Source organism: Rattus norvegicus, chromosome 10 (assembly GCF_036323735.1).
Source record: "Rattus norvegicus strain BN/NHsdMcwi chromosome 10, GRCr8, whole genome shotgun sequence".
NCBI classification, from domain to species: Eukaryota; Metazoa; Chordata; class Mammalia; order Rodentia; family Muridae; genus Rattus; species Rattus norvegicus.
This window is the reverse complement of record NC_086028.1, coordinates 62100117-62119799: the sequence shown is the minus strand read 5'-3', so window position 1 is coordinate 62119799 and position 19683 is coordinate 62100117. Positions and strand designations below refer to the sequence as shown.

General features: G+C 43.9%; 1 protein-coding gene and 1 long non-coding RNA gene across 5 annotated transcripts in view; one reads left to right on the top strand and one right to left on the bottom strand.

Annotated features, from left to right (window-relative positions):
* Positions 1 to 495: 495 nt before the first annotated feature.
* Positions 496 to 14206, bottom strand: LOC134480825 (uncharacterized). 2 transcript variants are annotated; one of them, XR_010055687.1, is made up of 2 exons: positions 7671 to 14206; positions 496 to 6189 (listed from the first exon to the last, which is right to left on the bottom strand). It is a non-coding gene; the product is annotated as an uncharacterized LOC134480825 (long non-coding RNA). The 2 variants fall into 2 exon arrangements; XR_010055686.1 differs by having other exon boundaries at positions 496 to 6146.
* A 151-nt stretch (positions 14207 to 14357) lies between these two features.
* Gosr1 (golgi SNAP receptor complex member 1) overlaps positions 14358 to 19683 on the top strand; it is a 36781-nt gene continuing 31455 nt past the window's right edge. The window contains exons 1-2 of one of the 3 annotated variants that reach the window (XM_006246914.4): positions 14358 to 14516; positions 16658 to 16772. In XM_006246914.4, coding sequence (XP_006246976.1) covers positions 14486 to 14516; positions 16658 to 16772 — 146 coding nt within the window. In that variant the 5' untranslated portion in view covers positions 14358 to 14485. Of the gene's footprint in view, positions 14517 to 16657; positions 16779 to 19683 lie in introns of all 3 variants that reach the window. The other 2 variants (NM_053584.2, XM_008768132.4) reach the window with 2 other exon arrangements.

Sequence of the window (19683 nt, the reverse complement as noted above, 5' to 3'; positions counted from 1 at the left end):
CTGCTCTAAGTTTTAATGAACTTCTGATGTACTGAGGTGGAAAATCAGGCCTCCCCAGCCTCTGTCACCTATGAACATGAATGTACCAGACCCATGACTACTCTGTTCTTAGCCCAGCCTTCTTTTGGTTGTGAAACCAATCTAATCTCACACTACTTCAGCAGCCAAGTGCACTGAAGCCATACAGGGAGGGCAGTGCACGCCTCCAGTGTTTCTCTGAAGACCTTGCATTTCTTCAGAGCCCTGGACTCGAGTGTTCATAGTGTTAGGAAGTCTGCCCCGCTCTGAGACGTGCCTTTCCTTTGCTCACAAGGCATTGCTTTGTCCTGGTGATGAGTTTATAAGCCTTCTTCCCTCCCTGCTCCTTAACAAAAGCAACGTGATGGATAGCTGATGCTCACAGTGTCTGCCCATGTGGATGCACTTGTGCTGGTAGAGTCTGGTGAGATGATCTCAAGTAACTATGCCAGCTTTGGTGTAGCAATGAACTCTGGGGGTGCTGGCATCTGCTGGGTGTTTCCGTGCCATTCTTGCTGAGAAGAATTGGCTTTGGGACTCAGTTAGCTTCGAGGAAGGGAACATTGCATGCTTGGCTCAGTGTGCTTGGCTGGTTAATCTTTGATAATTTCATCTGAATGAGATTTGCTGAATTGGTGAATATTGAATTTAAAACTAATTATGAGTGAAAAATAAAAGGGTAGTGCTTATGTCTGAACTTGATGCTTTTTTGAGTTAGCACCAGCTTACTGGAACCACAGTTTATCTCCGCCTGTTCCTAGCATTGAAGAGGTTTCTCGTCTTGCCAGACTCACACTGCGTCAGGTTGTGTCTCTGCTCTCTCATTGACTATGAACATGTCATGGTGTCCTGCAGTATGGGTCTCTGGTGGATTGTTTTATGGTGGCACCCAAGTATTTTCCCCAAATTTTTCCTTTATTGTTATTATTAAAATTCCACTAATGGTTAAATATTCAATGATCTTTCAGTCTAGCAACTTGTTGATAACTTTAGGTTTCTGATTTGTTTTTATTATAGCAGTTTGGGGGGGTGAATAGGGTCTTTGATTAATGTCAATTGAATTTGGGTTTCTAGTTTTTTGAAGAAAACCCTCCCAAATACACTTTTCCTTTATATTTGGAAAAACTTCACTGATAGCTCCACTTAACTCTCAGAGTATTGTCCTGGTTGATTTTGAAATATGAAAGTAGGTTACCATTTTGAGGCAATTGGATAAAAATTATGTAAATACAGACAATTACAATGTTTATAGCCGGCATAGCATGAATGTACCAGCTACATTCTGCACTGCAGATTTTTTTGGAGGTATGACATGGTATTTTTTTATGTTCCTTTTACCTCTCTTGATTTCGGAATACTTCCCCAGATCCAAAACTCTTCACAGTTATTTATGTGACACAACACCCATTCATTCGTCTTAAGTGCTTCAGTCTTTTGTTTTATTTCATGCACTGTGCCTTCAAGATGAAAATTTAAAAGGGACTTTAAAAGAATTGAATAGTAGTTTTAAAAAAGTTAATCTGTGTAATTTATGTGAACTCTAACTGTAATGAGGTCCTTTGTTTTTTATATGTAAACAGATCTACTAATCCTGTATAAAAGTTATTTTATGATGTTTGTCTTTCTTTGTGTGTTGTCTCATAAGCTTTATTCAAAAACAGTAGACCAAAGGAGGTTACTGCTCTAATCCTGAAAGTTTTAAGCTTAGTTTTTCTACCTAACTTGAAAACAGTACCAGAGGCAGGATACAGGGAGCCATCTGTAAAGTGTTCCCGCCTTCATGAATTGAGGAGCAGAAGGTTTCGTTTCAGAAGCGACTGTTTGCATAGCAGCCGCAGCAGCTAGGTAGCGCCTCCAGAACGGTGGGGGTCAGAAGCACCACACACAGTAGCAACACAGGGCTTTACCATTGCACCACCTCCTTCCCGGGTATCCTATGTGCTACCTTTTGGATCAGGAAAGCCTGAGAGGCTTACAGACCCATGTTACATTTGTCCATTAAAATTATGGTCCTTGTTCCAGGCGAAGCACAGTTCGAATACCTGAGCTGGCATCTCAGGCATGGCAGTGATGGATTCAGTGTCCCCTTGTTATTTAGCAAGCGTCCTCAGTATTGCTGCTCTGATGGGTTGGGAATGTAGAGCTATATAAGAAACATGGGCTGTGCTGACGGGCTCAGAGTGCGGACTAGAGGAGTAGAAATACCAATAGACTCTGCTTCAGGGGCGTTTAGAAGTCTCAGAAGTCTCCTGAGGAAGTTCTGAGAGGTTTGAGTCTGGCCCGGCTTGTGATAGATGTCATTTGCAATCTGACCTTGAATTGCTAGAATCTCGGAACAGGTTCAGCAACTCAGTTTCCTGTCTGTTAAAGAACCGACTTGAATAGAATGATAGGTGGGTTGAATGAGATGGAGTCCGCACGGTATTTGGCTCCAAGCTGAGTACCTGGAGTAGCCAGTGTCATTTCCTGGTCTGTTTGATGGTACATTGTCAGCCGTCTGAACACAGATCTCTTAGAGGTCATCTTTTCAGTTTAGAAGATATTTAGATAAGAAAACTTCCTGGAACTTTCTTCCACTTGTGGTTCAGTAGGTTGTCTGAAGTATGACAGAAGTTTTAATTTTCCAGACGCTTTCTACTTGTCTTTAGGTGTGATTAGACTGTGTCTGTGTTACTTTTGTAGAAGCTTTGTTTAACCATTGAAAATCCCATCCTGAGTTTGACCACTTTTTTCATGCCTGAATCCAGATGTCTTTATGTTGTTTTTATAAACATAATCTGCTGACTGTGCTCAGTTTTCCAGATTTTTAGGAATTGTTACCAGCAATGTAAATACCGTGGCCACTGCTCACATGCATCTCAGTTAGGAATAAATGCCAGCATGCAGATTGCATGCCTTACTGTCACTGGCATGCAAACGCCAGCTCTAGTACTGATTCTCTGTTACTTACTATAAATGTGAAATAACTTTGCACAGTGGCCCAGAACTTAAAAACTTACAATGGAATCTGATAAAGTATTAACCAGTAATGGGTTAAAGCAAGCCACCTGGTAAGCACTTTTGTCTAGAGTCAAATGGGATGTTTCCCTGTTACAGTGTAACAAAAGTGGGTGAAATGAGCACAGTGAATGGTCTCAGCCAGTAGGGTGGAATTAAGAGAGGTTAAGAGTGCAGTGCATTTTCAAGTCCATGCTGGAAGACTGAAGACAAACGGGAGTTTGATGATTAGATGGAAGGCAGCACTGTAATTACAAATGATGGCATAGCTGGGCATGGCTCACGCCTTTAACCCCAGCACTCAGGAGGCAAAGGCAGGCAGAGCTCTGTGAGTTCGAGACCAACCTGGTTTACATAGTAAGATCCCTTATCTCCAAAGGTGGGGACAGGGTTAGTATGGAAACCTCGACTTTACAAAAGCTATGTACTCAAACAGAAGAGTGTGAAGAGATCAACGTGAAGTCAGGGCTGGGTGGAAATGTGAGCTAGAATGGCAGGCAGTTTTAAGGTGGAACGTTTAGAATGGCAGGCAGTTTTAAGGTGGAATGTTTAGAATAAACTACAGAATAAATGCCTTGTTGATAATGTGGATTGTAGTCTGAGGTTGCCATTGTGGTTGAGCCAAAGTGAAAGAGCTATAAGGAAAGTTTAGGCTGCTTGATCTAATGCCAGGGGAATTATGTGGTAATCACTGGCCTACCATCCCTGGAGCCCCAGGGTCATGGTTCAGACCTGAGCACCACCTGTTAGAATTCCAAGTACTTCCCTGTACACATCTGTCTACAGCATCTGTGCACACTGTCATCTGTGATGGTCATGTCGTTTCTGAAAGAGCCCAGCACCAACTGGGCTTTTGATTTAGGATCTGAAAAGACATAAAGGACCTAAAGTTGATCTTAAAGAGAGTGTGTAGAATGAGTGTGTGGGCAGGTTGTGAAGATGGCTGAATTCGAGGACTGCTGGATATTTGGAAAATAACTTTGGGAGAGTTTCAGATATATGAAGTTACAAAGAGAATGCAGAATTGGCTGCTGAGTTTAATGTGGAAGATGTGGCTGTTGGAATACAAGAAAGGGCTGTGTACAGTTTTCTATTTGACAGCACTTGGATGGGGTGAGTTTGAGAAAGAACCGGACACAGGACATAGGATGCCTAGAACCTGGCCAGCTCTGTGGAGCCCAGTTTCTGTGGAAGGTGTCCATAGAGGCAGAGGGAGCCTCACAACTTTTTCACCACCATAAAGACAATAGAAAAGTGTCTGTTAATTTCAGGTGTTGGCATTATCAAATGCTGTAAATCAAAAAGCAAAAAACAGTCTGTGGAGACGGAAGATACAACAGTAAAATTAGAGTTGTTTTGGCCAGAAGACAGACATGTAGACATTCTTAGAAGTCTAATTTGACTCATTATATATGCTGGAAGTGATTCCAACATAGAGCATGTAACACGTTCTTGTAGGATGAAGAGGAACTTGCAGATAGCTGGAAACACCATTAGCAACCTAGCTGCTCTCCCAGCATTTCATTACAGAATAACGCAAAACGGAAAAGGGTAGGTGCAATGGCACACACCTTAGATGTGCACTCAGCCATCTAAGGCACAGATGCGGGAGGACCGCTAAGTTTGAGGCCAGCCTGGACTACAGAGCAAGAACCTGTCTCAAAGAAAAAGAAAAGCATATGTAGAAAACATACCCTTTTGATATTATTTGAGAGTAGAGAATGTTAGAATCAAATTTAATAGAGAAAATCAGCATCACAGCACGTACTCTACTTCCTAACACCCCTACCTCCCACCCCAGTCCCACCACCAGACTCAAAAGCAGACTGCAGGGACGATGGGCAGTGTCAGCAAACGGAAGGGACACTCCAGTGCTTATCTAGAACTCCCGCCAGAGAGACAAGTCTGCTGCCACCTGAAGGCTCTAATGGGGCGTTGGCAATGTCTACTTGCAGCCCCTTTGCTCATGGAACTTTACACAATCCTGGGTGTATATAAATAATGAGTAGGGGGCTGGAGAGATGGCTCAGCGGTTAAGAGCACACTGACTACTCTTCAAGAGGTCCTGAGTTCAATTCCCAGCAACCACATGGTGGCTCACAGCCATCTGTAATGAGATCTGATGCCCTCTTCTGGTGTGTCTAAAGACAGTGTACTCATCTGAGAGAATCCCAGATGAGGACATGTCTGCAAAATAAATACACTAAATAAATAAATCTTTAAAAAAAATTGAGTAGGTACACAAATCAAACATCCAGTGCTAGTCTATCATAAAGAACTTATATTTTTGGTTGTGAGCCTAGCCTTTAACAGCTGAGCCATCTCTCCAACCCAAGAATTTATTTTAAAACAGGTTTTTTGGTACATATAATTTCACCGTGAAAGATGCAAACATTTATATGCTAATTGAGCTAAATATGCTTGATAATTTTACCAGAATCATGGCTGAATATGTGCTACTCAGACACACTTCCATCGTCCGTCAGAACTGCCTGGTTTTATGGTCATCGGCACTGAGACTACCGCTTTGAGCCATTTCAGAAGCTGAGACGAAGCCAAGAGTCATTGAGCAAATTTTTATGAAACCCATCAGCTACTCAAACAGCAGCTTTTAAAATCAAACATTCTAACACACCACGCCCCAAGTAAGGATACTTACATGCCAAGGAATGACAATAGGAAAAAAATTAAGTCTTTCTTTTCCATAATTAAGCCATTTTTAAGAAGGGCAGGAAACTTTGTACAGTAAAACACCACACCTCCTAATATGAACAGTCTCAAACCTGAGCTGGGTGTTGCTGGCCACATTTTTTGTTGCCCTTATGTCATGAGTTGTCATGCACAGTGTGGGTCGTATGCTCAGAACCAAACTGGAGTGAAGTTTTCTGAGAAAACGCGGGCGGGTGCAGCCCAGATAACCTTGGAAGCTGCACATTTGATTTTGAATTAATTCCTAGTGATGGCGTAACATAAAATGTCCAAAAACATTTTTCCACTGCCAAGTTTATGAAGCTCATGTTGGCTACTGGATCCCATGTAGAATCACCACAAACCGGAGGATGGGGCGTCAAGTACGTGTGGTCTGAGTTGTGTAGGTATGACCTGAAGAGGCCATCTTCGCAGCACAGCTTCTAATGAAACACAGAACACAGAGGAGAGGTATCCCTTCACCAACTAGGAATGGAAGAAAAGCAAAAGCCATGGTTTGGTTTTGAATCCTGTCTGATGAGAACTGCAGAGTTGGGCACTTTGATCCCTGTCACCAAAAACATCCACTGAAGTAACTGAACGTCTTTCTGTTGACAAGAAATCCCAGCCGGGAAAATAAGATATGAATACCAGGGGTGGAGGTTTGGCTCTGTGGTTTCGAGTACCTGTTCCTCTTGGAGATGACCCAGATTCAGTTCCCAGTACCCACATGGCGGTTGACCATCCCAAACTCCAGCTCCTGGGGATCTGACACCTTCCTCCTACCTTTGGGCACCAAGTATACACACAGTGCACACACATTCGGGCAACACACTCTTACACATAAAACTAAACATTTTTAAAAATACAGATTTTTAAAATAATGGCAGACAATATGATTATATGGAAAAGTACAAAATAATTTACAAATTACAAATATAATTTAGTTCTACCTGTAACTCTGGGCAGATTGAGGTGAAACAGATTTTTATTATGAGCAATTAGAACAGCTGAGCTGGAATTGGTGGCAGACACCTTTAATCCCAGTACTTGGGAAACAGACAGAGCGACCTCTGAGTTCAAGACCAGCTTGATCTATGTGCAGAATTTTAAGACAGCCAGGGCTGGGACAGGGAAAATAAAACCCACTAACGCATTGGGGAACTACTAAGAAGAGCTTAGTATCCTAAGCTTTTGATGTTTCCTCACTGGAGGTAGGAGAGAAAAGTGCAGGAGGATACCAGGCAGGTTTAGACCTAGTCACTGGTTGAGTGGCCACAGTCCAACATACCACACAGTATACACAGGTATGCGTACTTCTTGTTGGAAAATGAATGGCTGCCCACTAAAAGTGAGGGCTAACCCAAGCCAGATCAACTTCAACAGAGAACCCAGCCGGGCATCAGTTCCACCCACAGTGGATTGAGTTGATCTGCCCCTACCCTGACTGCAAGATGTCCTAGGTCAGAGAAATGGCTCCATAGGTAAAGCATGGGCCACTAGGCCTGAATCCTGAGCTCCGTCTCCAGAGCCCATGTTGTCCTTCTGACCTCTACACTGTGCATACTGTGGCACTCGTGTCCCCCCAAACCCATGGTGATAATAATAAACACAAATTTTCAAAATAATTCTATTCAGTGGATGATAAGAATCATCCAGCTATCCAGAGCTTCACTTTCTTAAAAACCGTATTTACAAGACAGCATTCTACCAAGTTACCTATCCAAAGAAACATCAAAGGATGGCTGTATCAGGTTAAGACCTGTAATTCTCACAAGTTAGAAAACTGAGGCAGGAGGATCACTGAGAATTTGAGGCCAGCCCAGGCTGTGTGCCTCAAGGCCCCCTAACTACAGATTAGAACATGCATCTCAAAATTTAAACAAAACAAAACAAAACGGGAGGATGGGAGTAAGGAATGCCAGAGAGTGAGAGAGTGAGAGAGGGGGGGGGGTTGCCATGGTTACCTGAATTCGTGAAGCCAGAGAAACCTATGTGAGCAGAGCAGACATCAAAGCTGTGTCAGTGAAGCAGGAAACAGTAGAGGCATCTTCCGCAGGTACTCTGAGCACTCCTCCAGACCTAGCCAGACTGCAGGCCAATAACCAGCTACTTGGGGAGACTAAAAGTTCAAAATGTGTGGGATACAGAGTAAGTTCAAGACCAGACCAAGCAATTTAGTGAGACTCTTATCTCAAAATTAAAGATTAAAAAAGGGCTGGTGGGGGATGGGAAAGTGATCCTATCCGATGCCATGGCCAGTTTCCTAATTCGCTTTCAGTAAAGAGCAAGCACGAGGACTCGAGTTTGGTTCCCCAGAACCCACATAAAAATGCTGGATGATGGGGCTGGAGAGATGGCTCAGCCGTTAAAAGCACTGAGTGCTCTTCCAGAGATCCTGAGTTCAATTCCCAGCAACCACATGGTGACTCACAACCATCTGTAATGGGATCTGATGCCCTCTTCTGGTGTGTCTGAAGACAGCGACAGTGTACTTACTTATATGTGATAAATAAATCTTTTTTTTTTTTTTTTTGGTTCTTTTTTTCGGAGCTGGGGACCGAACCCAGGGCCTTGCGCTTCCTAGGCAAGCGCTCTACCACTGAGCTAAATACCCAACCCCCCCTTTTTTTTTTTAAATGCTGGTTGATGATGCATGTACCCCTCAGTGCTGGAGGGCAGAGACAAGAAGATTCCTTGGCTGCTTAACCAATCTAGACAAATCAGTTCAGGGAGAGCTCCTGTCTCCAAAATTAAGGCAGAGGACTATTGAGGAAGACACCAACTTCAACCTCTGGCCTACACACACACACACACACACACACACACACACACACACACACACACACAGGCATACAAAGAAGGGCTGGGACTGCCGCTTAGTGGTAGAGCATTTGCCTAGATGTGGAAACCCTAGATTCAATGCCCAGAATTATAGGGGAAAAAACCACCATTCTGAGATCTGAACCCATGTGGCTACCTGTTCCAAACACCAGAATTACATTTACATCATGGAAGGTGCAAAAGACGTTACTTTTCTGCCAAGCCAAGGAATGTCCCACACTATCATACCTTGCCCTATGCTCCTGAAAACTTTGATCAGGAAGGACTCATGGAACACTGCCGATTGTCCCACAGCACAGCTTCTGCCTCTGTGGGTTTGTCCCACATGGACCTCAATGGTGGGCTGAGAACTCAACAGTCCCTGTGACAGCTTCATAGAACACACCCAGCACTAATGCCAGCTTCCTCCACTCCTTTGTGGATCGCAATATTGAAGACCTGCTGAGTCAGGCCTTAGAGTATGTCATCATCGGTCAGGAAGCAGAGTCTTTGCTGTTTGTCTCATATGACAGGGCTTTACCTACACAATGGATTAGGAAACCAGCCATGGCATGGGAGAGGGTCATTTCTATAGGAGAAATGGGTCCTCAGGCTAGAACCCCCTTTTACTTTAGGCTCTTGCCTGTAGGATATTCCCCACTATTAACCTTGTCATATGGTCTAGCCTCCTAGTCTGACAGAGAATCCAGCTTCCCACCTTTACCTGACAGTCATTTCCTGCCAGTGTTTTTTCCTCAGGTCCTCTGAGCTAGGTAAGGCCTTTCCTGGGTCCTGATGGCCCCTGAGCTGTGAGTGTGTGTGCTGACAGCCTCCTGTTGGGGCTCCTGCACCTCTGTGCCCGCAGAGCCGCCTGGTGGTAGGTCTTAGGTGCATCCAGTGAAATGTGTCAAGAGTTCTCTGGGGCAAACATTCTTGAATTTTGCAATGTCCAGTGCTGGGGCTTTTGATTAGAGATATTTTTCTAAGCCTCTCACAGGGCCTTAGAATAACTGGCTGTGTCTTAAGTGCCTGCCACATAACTGTGCCACACATATTTAATACAAATGCCTTTACATTGGAGAAGCATGTGTTGATATGTAAGTAGTGAGGAGAGTCTGATAAAAGGGGTGCTGGGGGGGGGAATAGCTTTTTGCTTCTCATTCTTAAATTAATGAAGTGTTTCAGACGGCTGGGTCCCAAGGAACCTCTCTACTGGAAGCCTGCTTCCATCCTGAAGCATGAAAAGGAATCCTCAAACAATTAAAGAGTGGAGACTCAGACGCTTTGCCGTCCTCTGCTTGCTACAGTAGATGGAACTGAGTGTTGCTTTGTTACCAGACGTGGTGTCCATACAACCTGGCTTCTATGCCTAAATCTGTTTTTTTTTTTTCAATCCTGCCTTTCAGTGCAAACAGAAGCCATAGGAAACCCAGTGCCAATATCCTGTTGACTCTCCAAAGAAGACACTTTTGGGAAGTCATGGCTTATTTCTGAGCAGTTAAGAAAAGCTATCTACTGGGAGCTGCCTTCAGGAGCACCTAAAGAAATCTTCTGTTAGCATTTCCACAGACAGCCGTACACAGGAGACTCAGATGTTAGCCTAGTCTGTAAGAGCAGATCCTCTGACTCACCACCAATACCATGGGTTTAATTCATTTGTTATTGCATGCCTATGTTTGTGCGGTATCTGTGCATGTTCAGATGTGTGTTTGCATGTGTGTGAGCATACATACATGTGTGTACGTGTGTACACTAGAGCTTACTGTTGAGTGTCTTCCTCACTACTCCTCAGGGTCTCTCAGTTGAATACAGCTCAGTGATTGGATCGCCTAGCTAGCCAGCTCGCTTCAGGCATCTCCTGTCTCTGCCTCCGGAGTGCTGGGATTACAGGCAAGCAGCCTGGTATTTATGTGGGTGCCTCGGATTCAAACTCGCATTCTTACGTTTGCACAACAAACACTTTATCTACTGAGCCATCTCCCCTAGCTCTTTGTTCACTCTTTTGTGTCATGTGTCTCTAGTCTAGATATGGAAGTCTTTTGCTGGTCTTTGGCTGAAATCTAAAGTGATAGTGGGCATTAGGCTTTTGCGCAACTACTGTAGGCCTCTTCCCACATACCGTGGGAGAGCAAGCCCAGAGGCTTAGCAACCAGTGAACAGGGAACTCATTTAGAGAAAGCTGCTTTTCTTCTAATATGTTATTACTTGGAAAACATTCGAATGTTAAGGTCCATTTCTTACCTATAATAAGTTCCCTCAGACTTCCCTGATCATTTGAGGGACCCAAGAAGCACACGCCCACCCAGCCACACCCACCGGACCAGTGGAACCAAAGGTTTATTTTCTTGTCATAAGCACACTTATGTACTTTTTTCACTTAATTTTTTACTTATTTACTTTACATCCTGATCACTGCCCCCCTCCTGATCACCCTCTCTTACAATCTGTCCCCCGTCTGCTCTTCCCTTCTCCTCGGAGCAGGTGGAGCACCCTTGGGTATCCCCCGACCCTGGCACTTCAGGTCTCTGTGAGACTCGGCACTTCCTCTCCCACTGAGGCCAGACAAGGCAGCCCAGCTAGAAGAACACATCCCACAGACAGGCAACAGCTTTTGGGAGAGCCGCTGCTTCAGTTGTTCAGGACTCACATGAAGACCAAGCTGCACATCTGCTACATATGTGTGGGGACGCCTGGGTTCAGCCTGTGTGTGTTCTCCACCCAGAAGCTGACTCAGACAGACGCAAACACCCACAGCCAAACAGTGGATGGAGCTTGGGGATTCTTATGGAAGAACAGGAGGAAGGACGGTGGGCCCTGACGGGGATAGGAACTCCACAGAAAGACCAACAGAGTCAACTAACCTGGACCCCCGGACCCTTGAGGGTCTTAAAGACTGAACCACCAACTAAAGAACATACACTTCATGTACTTATTATTTTTTTTTTCTTTTCTATTTTTCGGAGCTGGGGACCGAACCCAGGGCCTTGTGCTTGCTAGGCAAGCGCTCTACCACTGAGCTAAATCCCCAACCCCCATGTACTTTTTTTTTTTTTTTGGTTCTTTTTTTTTGGAACTGGGGACCGAACCCAGGGCCTTGCGCCTCTTAGGCAAGCGCTCTACCACTGAGCTAAATCCCCAACCCCTGTACTTATTTTTTTAAAGGTATATTTATTTTATGTATGTGAGTGCACTGTAGCTGTCTTCAGACACACCAGAAGAGGACATGAGATCCCATTACAGATGGTTGTGAGCCACCGCGTGGCTGCTGGGATTTGAACTCAGGACCTCTAGAAGAGCAGTCATCGCTCTTAACCACTGAGCCATCTCTCCAGCCTCCCTTCATGTACTTCTAATAAGACTTTCCACAAAGTGAGATCATTGTGTTTTGGCTTATCACCGTGGAAGGCAAATTCATTTCATTATTTTCCTAGGAAAATGGCAATAGTCCTATGGGAAGCACAATTATTTTCAGTTGTCACTCGAACATTATTAAAACGATGGCAATGAATAAATTCAAGAACAGAAGATAAAGAGCTAAGATGAATTGTTACAGAAGATTTAAATGGAGATCTCCATTTCTGGACAAGATAGCATGTTTGTATTCTTCCTACCAAGAACACTTGTGTGTCTTATGTAGAACAACATGCCAGTGAGTTCCCTGTGTTATTTTGGGTCTTATATACCTACATCTCACCAGAAGTGGCAAAAGGTACAGACTAGAAACACCATAAGCCAGTGGCTCTCAACCTTCCCAATGCTGTGACCCTTAATACAGTTCCTCATGCTGTGGTGACCCCCCAACCATAAAATTATTTTCACTGCTACTTCATAACTGTAATTTTGCTGCTGCTAGTGAAAAGCTCTGTGTTTTGTGATCTTAGGTGACCCCTGTGAAAGGGTCCTTTGACCCTCAAAAGAGTTGCAACCCACACATTGAGAGCCCTGGCTGTCCTGGAACTCACTGTGTAAACCAGGCCATCCTCAAACTCACAGAAACCCACCTGCCTTTGCCTCCCAAGGGCTGGAATTAAAGGAGCGCACCACTATACCCAGCCATAAACAATCGTGTAACCGATGATTTTATAAAGAGTCTCAGCGAGGAACAATCTCCACAAAGAAAGGAAGTGAGTGCGAAAGACCTGAAATTTTCAATAATGGAAATTAACTCACCAAATGGGTTCAGCAGCAACATGGCATGGGCAGGGGAAACACCTGCTTGTCTGCCAATCAACCCGAAGGCAGAATAATAGGTATTCTCCAAACAGAACAATGGGAAATAGTTTACGAAATCCGTTGTCAGGGACCTGGGGAGATGGCTCAGTGTCCTGAACGAAGAATGATCTGCATTAGCTGTGCTATTTTCAGACAAGCACGGTTTTTAGGTATACAGCAAACAGAAATGAAAGAAAGAGACAGCAAACAGGAGATAGTAGTTTGTGAGATCAGACACTTACGTCATCCAGCAGGAAGCAACAACCTGGAGAGCAAAAACCAGCTAGTTGGAGCCTCTCCCTGACCCACAAAAAGGGTTGCAGGAAGAACGGCTTCTTTTAGGTGAGATATGCAATGAGCCATTCCTGCCACCTACGACATCTTTATGTCAGGAAGGTCAGAGGGAATAAGTGGCCCTCCCACTGTGATCAAGGACATAGTATTTTGACTCAAATACTTACTCTCCTTCTGTCCTTGTGGAGCCGGTGTTTTTACTCTTTAGGCCATTTCACTATCCTGCTTCTGCTTTCTCCTAGGGCCAGCCAGCCAGTCCATCCCCAGTCAGGGGGTCTTTCGGACACTTTAAGAGTGACTTGTTTGGGTAGTAAGTGTGTTTATGGCAGGGACATGGACGGGGTGGCAACCCTATGTTCACAGTCAGCTTCTTAATGAACTTAAACACCACATCACTTATTAACATCATGCATTTTATACCCAAACAATAAATTGCTTGGCATACGAGCATTAGGAAGTGAGTTAAGATAACTACCTAGGACATATATGAAAAAGCCAGGCGTAGCAGCATATGACTGTAATCCCAGCACTGGGGAGGCAAAACTGAGGCTTGCTAGCCAGCTAGTCTAAATCAGTGAGCTTCAGGTTGTGGGCACATGGAAACTGCCTGTTAGCAAAGGACAGAGGACTGAGGCTCTGCTGTAGACATAGGAAAACCATCCAGGGAAGAAAGCTTCACATGCTGGAGGGTGGAAGACGGGCAGAGCTGGAAAGTAAGATCAGAAAAGGCTCTGAGAAAGGAAAATGCTGATTGAAGATACTTTTCTCTTTTCTTCTTCTTTCCTTCCTTCCTTCCTTCCTTTCCGTCTTCTTTCCTTCTTTTCTCCTCTTCCTCCTCCGAGACATTTATCCTAGCTGGCCTTGAACTCCCTATGTAGCTGAAGATGACCTTGAATTTCTGGTCTTTCTATGCTCATCTTCTGAGTACTAGGATTAAAGGCATTTGCCACCATGTTCTGTTTATGAAGTGCGGGGGATCGAATCCACACCCTCTTTTTTTTTTGGAGCTGGGGACCGAACCCAGGGCCTTGCGCTTCCTAGGTAAGCGCTCTACCACTGAGCTAAATCCCCAGCCCGAATCCACACCCTCTTACAAGGCACCTTGCTCATTGAGCTACACGCACCCCCGCCCCTATTCCCAAGACATCTTATTTAAGGGGAGATAAAGAAAACTGTATCTCTCCTCTAGGTCATCTGCTGAAAAGAAGAACAATCCGAGATGAACGATTGAAGGTTCAGAAAGATGTGGTATGAACACCCAGAACAGCTAAACCAAAATTTCAAACGTGCTACTTAAAGCTGTAAAATAACGAATGGTCCACCAGGTGGCAGTGTCTACGGAGGCTCCTGTATCCCATCAGCCTTGGCGCTCGGGGTGGAAGAAGGCGTGGAGGTGACTCTCTGGCACTCAGGGCCTCTACTTGCCTGTCCCGACTGACGTTGGGCAACAAAGATGGCGGCGGGAACCAGCAATTACTGGGAAGGTGAGGGCGAGGCCTCTGAGTGGGTCCCGCCGGGTGCAGAGGGGACTTAGTGAGGCTGGATCTTGAGGGGAGCAGCAGAGGGAAAAGCCAGGCCTCAGGAACGGCCATACTTCTGGATGAGTTTGTCCGAGAGGAACCCTGGGCCTGGGAACTTGGGGAAGGAGCTGGGGCGGAGTGAACCGGACCTGGGAAGGGGTTGGGTCTCAGAGTGGAGGGAGCCAGGATGGAGAGGAAGAGGCTCCTGAGGCTCCAGATGGAAGTGTCTGAAGGGTGGTGAGGTTCTCAGGATGGGGCTGCGGGGACGAGCTCTTGGGAGAATGTTGAGCGACAAGATCCAGAGCCCGGAAGATGAGTAGTCAGAACCTTGCAGTTGAGGTCACTGTCAGAAAACTAAGAGTGAGGTGGAACTTGTCTGTGCCGGCCTTGCGGGGAGTTTGAGTGGACTGTCGCCTCCTGGACCCCAACTGGCAATTTGAGATTGAGACTTTATTAACGACTGGATGACAGAATACTGAAAATAAATACCTTCTGCCCTGGACTCCAAGATCGGTTTTGTTAAAAGTGATAGTAAAAGGGTTCTAATGAATACATTTGCCATTCTTCTCCCGCCAAGAAAACATTCAGTTGTGTTCTTTAATTCCTGAAAATCTGGCCCACTCAAGTGAGGCCACACAAAACTTTCCTAGACCACAGTGATCCAAGAAGATCAAAAATGGCACCCTTTTTTCATTTAACTGTTTGCTTCCTTATTTATTTATTTATTTAGTTAGTTAGTTAGTTAGTTAGTTAGTTTTTAAACCTTTTCCTCTTTTTGTCCCATGAAGCCCCTGGAAAATATGGTATTGTCACCATCAGCCAGTAGGTCTAAGGGACTGAATTTTATGTTATGTCATATTTTCAAAATGCTTTGTGTTTGTTTTCCATTAGACTGAATAAATAAATAGAATTACAGAGAAACATGTATTTAAAATGCCCATTGGAAATATGGTTGTAGCTAAAATTTCTTTTTAAACGATGTAGAAGTGGCTGCTGGCACCTCTGATGGTCATTAGGCTATGGGTTTTTGAAACATTATGCCGTTACTAATTAGAGCAGACTGACAATATACCTTGTACCAGATGCTTTAAGCATGCATAGAAAAACTGAAGCCCTGAGGTTTTTAAGTTAACTGAATTGTCTATAAATCTCAAAGACAGTAGGTGGCTGAGCTGTCATTGACAGTGGGATTTGGTCTCTGGGTAGGTGTATTCCACCATATAATTCTGCTTCCTGCCTTTGATTGCAAAATGTAATGAAACAGTGTCTTGATATTCTTTAGTCCTGAGACATTCTTACATTATTCCTACCTGTATTTTACTCCTTTCATTTGAACTCCACCATGAACACACACACACACACACACACACACACACACACACACACACACACACACACACGGGTTTCCAAGTATGGCTTCTTTCATTTAGCCCTTTAGAAACCAGGCTGCTACACCAGTTTATCTGATCGCTTCTACTTTTAAAACATACGTTTTTTAAAAAAAAAAAAAACCAAAAACTGTCACAGTTGTATTCTGTCTTGTTCATAGTGTATTGTTTGTTTTTACTGGACCCCTCAATGTTTTTGAAAAAGCGATTTTTATTTATTTGTTAATTTGGTTTTTCCTTGTGTTTAATTGCTAAGATGTCTTGCCTGTATGGAAAAAAAAAGTTCCAAATTCCTAACACTTTTGAAACATAAAAAGAAAAATGTGTCAAAAAGAATGCTGGCTTCTTACAGTTAGCAGGTAAACCGATGTGAGGATAATAAACTATCTTCATTTCCTCGTGATTTATATTCGCTCCTTGTTGCCCTTCAAGTTATAACAGATGGTTATTACCGTAATTCTCAGGGATGTTGTGGCACTGGCTGTCAAGCTGTCTTTGAAAGAAAAGTGACAGGTTGTGTGTCTCCCACAATGGCTTCCCTCATTGCTCCCTCTGAAGGTTACTTAGCCAGTTTACTTTCTTAGATACGCCTTTGGTTTCTGAGTAACTAGATCAGAGATCATTATGTGATCATTTTCATAGTTGGCTTTCTTAAAATAGTCATGAATTTAATGTCTACTGATGGACTACTGATTTACTTTTGTCATTTTCTTAAAGATCTTAGGAAACAAGCTCGACAGCTGGAAAATGAACTTGACCTGAAACTAGTTTCCTTCAGTAAACTGTGTACGAGTTACAGTCACAGCAGCGCCCGGGATGGAGGCCGCGATAGGTATAGGTACTGCCAGATTCGTATGCCTTAAACTCGGTGATGCTTTTATAAGGAAACTGACATGTAGACCTCTGTGACTGGGTCTGCTGCTGAACTGTGGACGTTTCGATTTCCTTGTCATTATCTTTGTGTCTCTGTCTGTATGTGTGTGTCTTACTGAAATTCTTCCTAATTCATGAGGCCAGCATTTATCTGAGATCTTAGACAAACGGTGATAGCTCAGGAGAAACATCTAGAGTGTATCAATAGTTTGGAAGCCAGGCCTGTACACCTTTGCCAGCACTAGGAGGATAAGACAGGGGACACATGATGTAAATTCATTCTGGGCTCCATGGCAAAGCCAAAGAAATTTCATTCTCGGTCCTCAGAAATGTCTGGTTTGCCCACATGGTTTTTGTTTTCTCTTGTTTTGTTTTTGTATTTCAAGATAGAGTTTGTCCCTGTAGCCCTGGCTGTCCTGGAACTCTCCCTGTAGACCAGGCTGGCCTTGAACTCAGAGATCCCCTGCTTCTGCCTCCAGGGCTGCTGCACCACCACCCTCTGGCTGATGGCTTTTTTTTCTAATTTCTGAGTGGAACTGAGGAGCTGCCCAATGCTCTGTGTCCGGGACCTGTAGTCTCCAGCTCTGGAAAGTGAAGACGGACAGTCTATGCTCAGTGTTCATTTTGATTGCTGGATCGGAAGCATATCAGTGAATAAGGTCATCAGTGAACAGGACTTTTCTTCTAGGCAACTCGGGACTTTGAGAGCCAAGGACTCTCATACCTACTAAGTCAAGTAAATTCAGCTGAATCCTAATGTAGAGAATGAGGGGTTTGGGTGGGTTTTTTTTTAAAATTAATTTATTTGTTTTATATACATACATTGTCATTGTTTTCAGATACACTCGAAGAATTTCCATTACAGATGGTTGTGGGCCACCACGTGGTTGCTGGGATTGAATTCAGGACCTCTGGAAGAGCAGTCAGTGCTCATAACCAACCCTGACAATGAGTTTTTTTAAAACCAGTTCCCTAGACTTCTCTACTGTCCTAAGAATAGTGAATATGGAGTATTGAGTAGTAGAGATTACCCTGTTACTCATTCATTCAGCAAATATTTAAAGAGCAGCAGATACAGTGTGCCAGGTGCCAGGTATACGTGTATGACAGGACACGAAGTTTCCTTCTTGGTCTCTAGTGGCTCATTGTTCTCTCTTCAGCGCCCCTTGTTGGGAGGGGGGGGGGTTCAGAAAGCAGCATAGAGAGCTGTTCTGTGGTTGCACCTCATAGGAGATACCCTTACAACCTGGATTTATGACACATAATAAAAAACTGACCAGTTTCCACTTTGATCACTGTGCAGCCCAAGTCGGACTCAACCCTGTTACCCTCCTACCTCAGCCTTCCAAGTACTGGAATTATATGTGTGTACCATCATGCCTGCCTAAGAACTAGATATTTTTATGTTGTACTACAAGGCATAGAGATGGGAATGTCTGAAGAAGAAATAAAGCTTTAAGACCCAGTTAAGCATCTAAAATAAGAATCCTTATTAAAGCCAGGCACGACACATGCCTATGGTCCCACACTGAAGAGAATGGAACAGGAAGACCACAAGCTAGCTTGACCTATGACCTATGCGTACAAACCAAGCCTCCGTCTCTAAGGGAAAAATAATCTGGGGCCAGAGGTATGGCTGCTTTTGCAGCTATAGGTTTGATTCCCAGCAACTACATGGCCACACTCACAAATGCTTATAATCCAAGTCAAGGGACTCTGGTGCCCTCTGACTACACATGACACACATAAACTCATTCAGGCAAACAAGCATACTCATAAATAAAGTAAAATAAATACTGGGTGTTTTTTTCTGTTTGTTTGTTTTGGGTTTTTTTGTTTTTTTTGTTTTTTTCCGGAGCTGAGGACTGAACCCAGGGCCTTGCGCTTGCTAGGCAAGCACTCTACCACTGAGCTAAATCCTCAACCCCATAAATACTGTTTTTAAAAGTTCTTACTAGCCACGTTTAGCAGCTTCACTGATTGGTTTCATTGTGACAGTAAATATTTGAAGGAACAGTGGTCCCTGGGTTCTTTTGATGTTGAGTGGTTGACTTAGTCTTTGAGTTACCACATCCAAATGCTGTTGGGAGCAGGACTAGGTCTCCACTCAGGTCGGAGAGTGTGGTCCATTTGGTATGTTGGGAATAACTGATCTGCATTAAACTGCTTGTGTGATCATGGGTACTGTATGTTCTGACAAAAGGCATTGGTTTTTGAGAAGAGACAAATGAAACTTTTAGAATTTGCATCTGTCAGACATCTTTCATCTGTGAAAAGTCATATTTCTGTCTGGCTGTTCTGATATAAAGAGACAAACACATTCCTGTGAACTCTGAGGCAGATGTGTATTGTGAGTGGAAGTGTGGGGAGGTTGGTCTGACAGCATGCTGACCTCAGCTTTGTTAGCCTGAATGCTATCTGCTGATTCCTGAGTAACTGCTTATCAGGTCATTTAAATCTCTTTTCTTTTTGATAAGAGTCAATAAAGGAAGAGAGAATTTAAAGGCATAAGAAACTGTATGCCTTTTTGGAGAAAAGCTAAAGATTATTTCCTCTTAGGCCCCATAGCGTAATCTGTAACCAATTTTTCCTTTACTATTATAAGAAGTTTTTTGCTGCTTTTCCATTCTTTCAAATTCAGAATTTTAGTTGCTTACAATATTCTTTAACATTTGGAGAGTGGTAAACAGCATTTGGAATGTCTTTATGTCATTTACACTTCGTACCGTTTTATAGGATGTGTGGACTCCCCCCCCCCCCCGCCCCCCGGGGGCCTTGTGCTTGCTAGGCAAGCGCTCTACCGCTGAGCTAAATCCCCAGCCCCTGGAGTTCTTTTTTCATTGATTACTTTTTCACTTTATATCCTGATG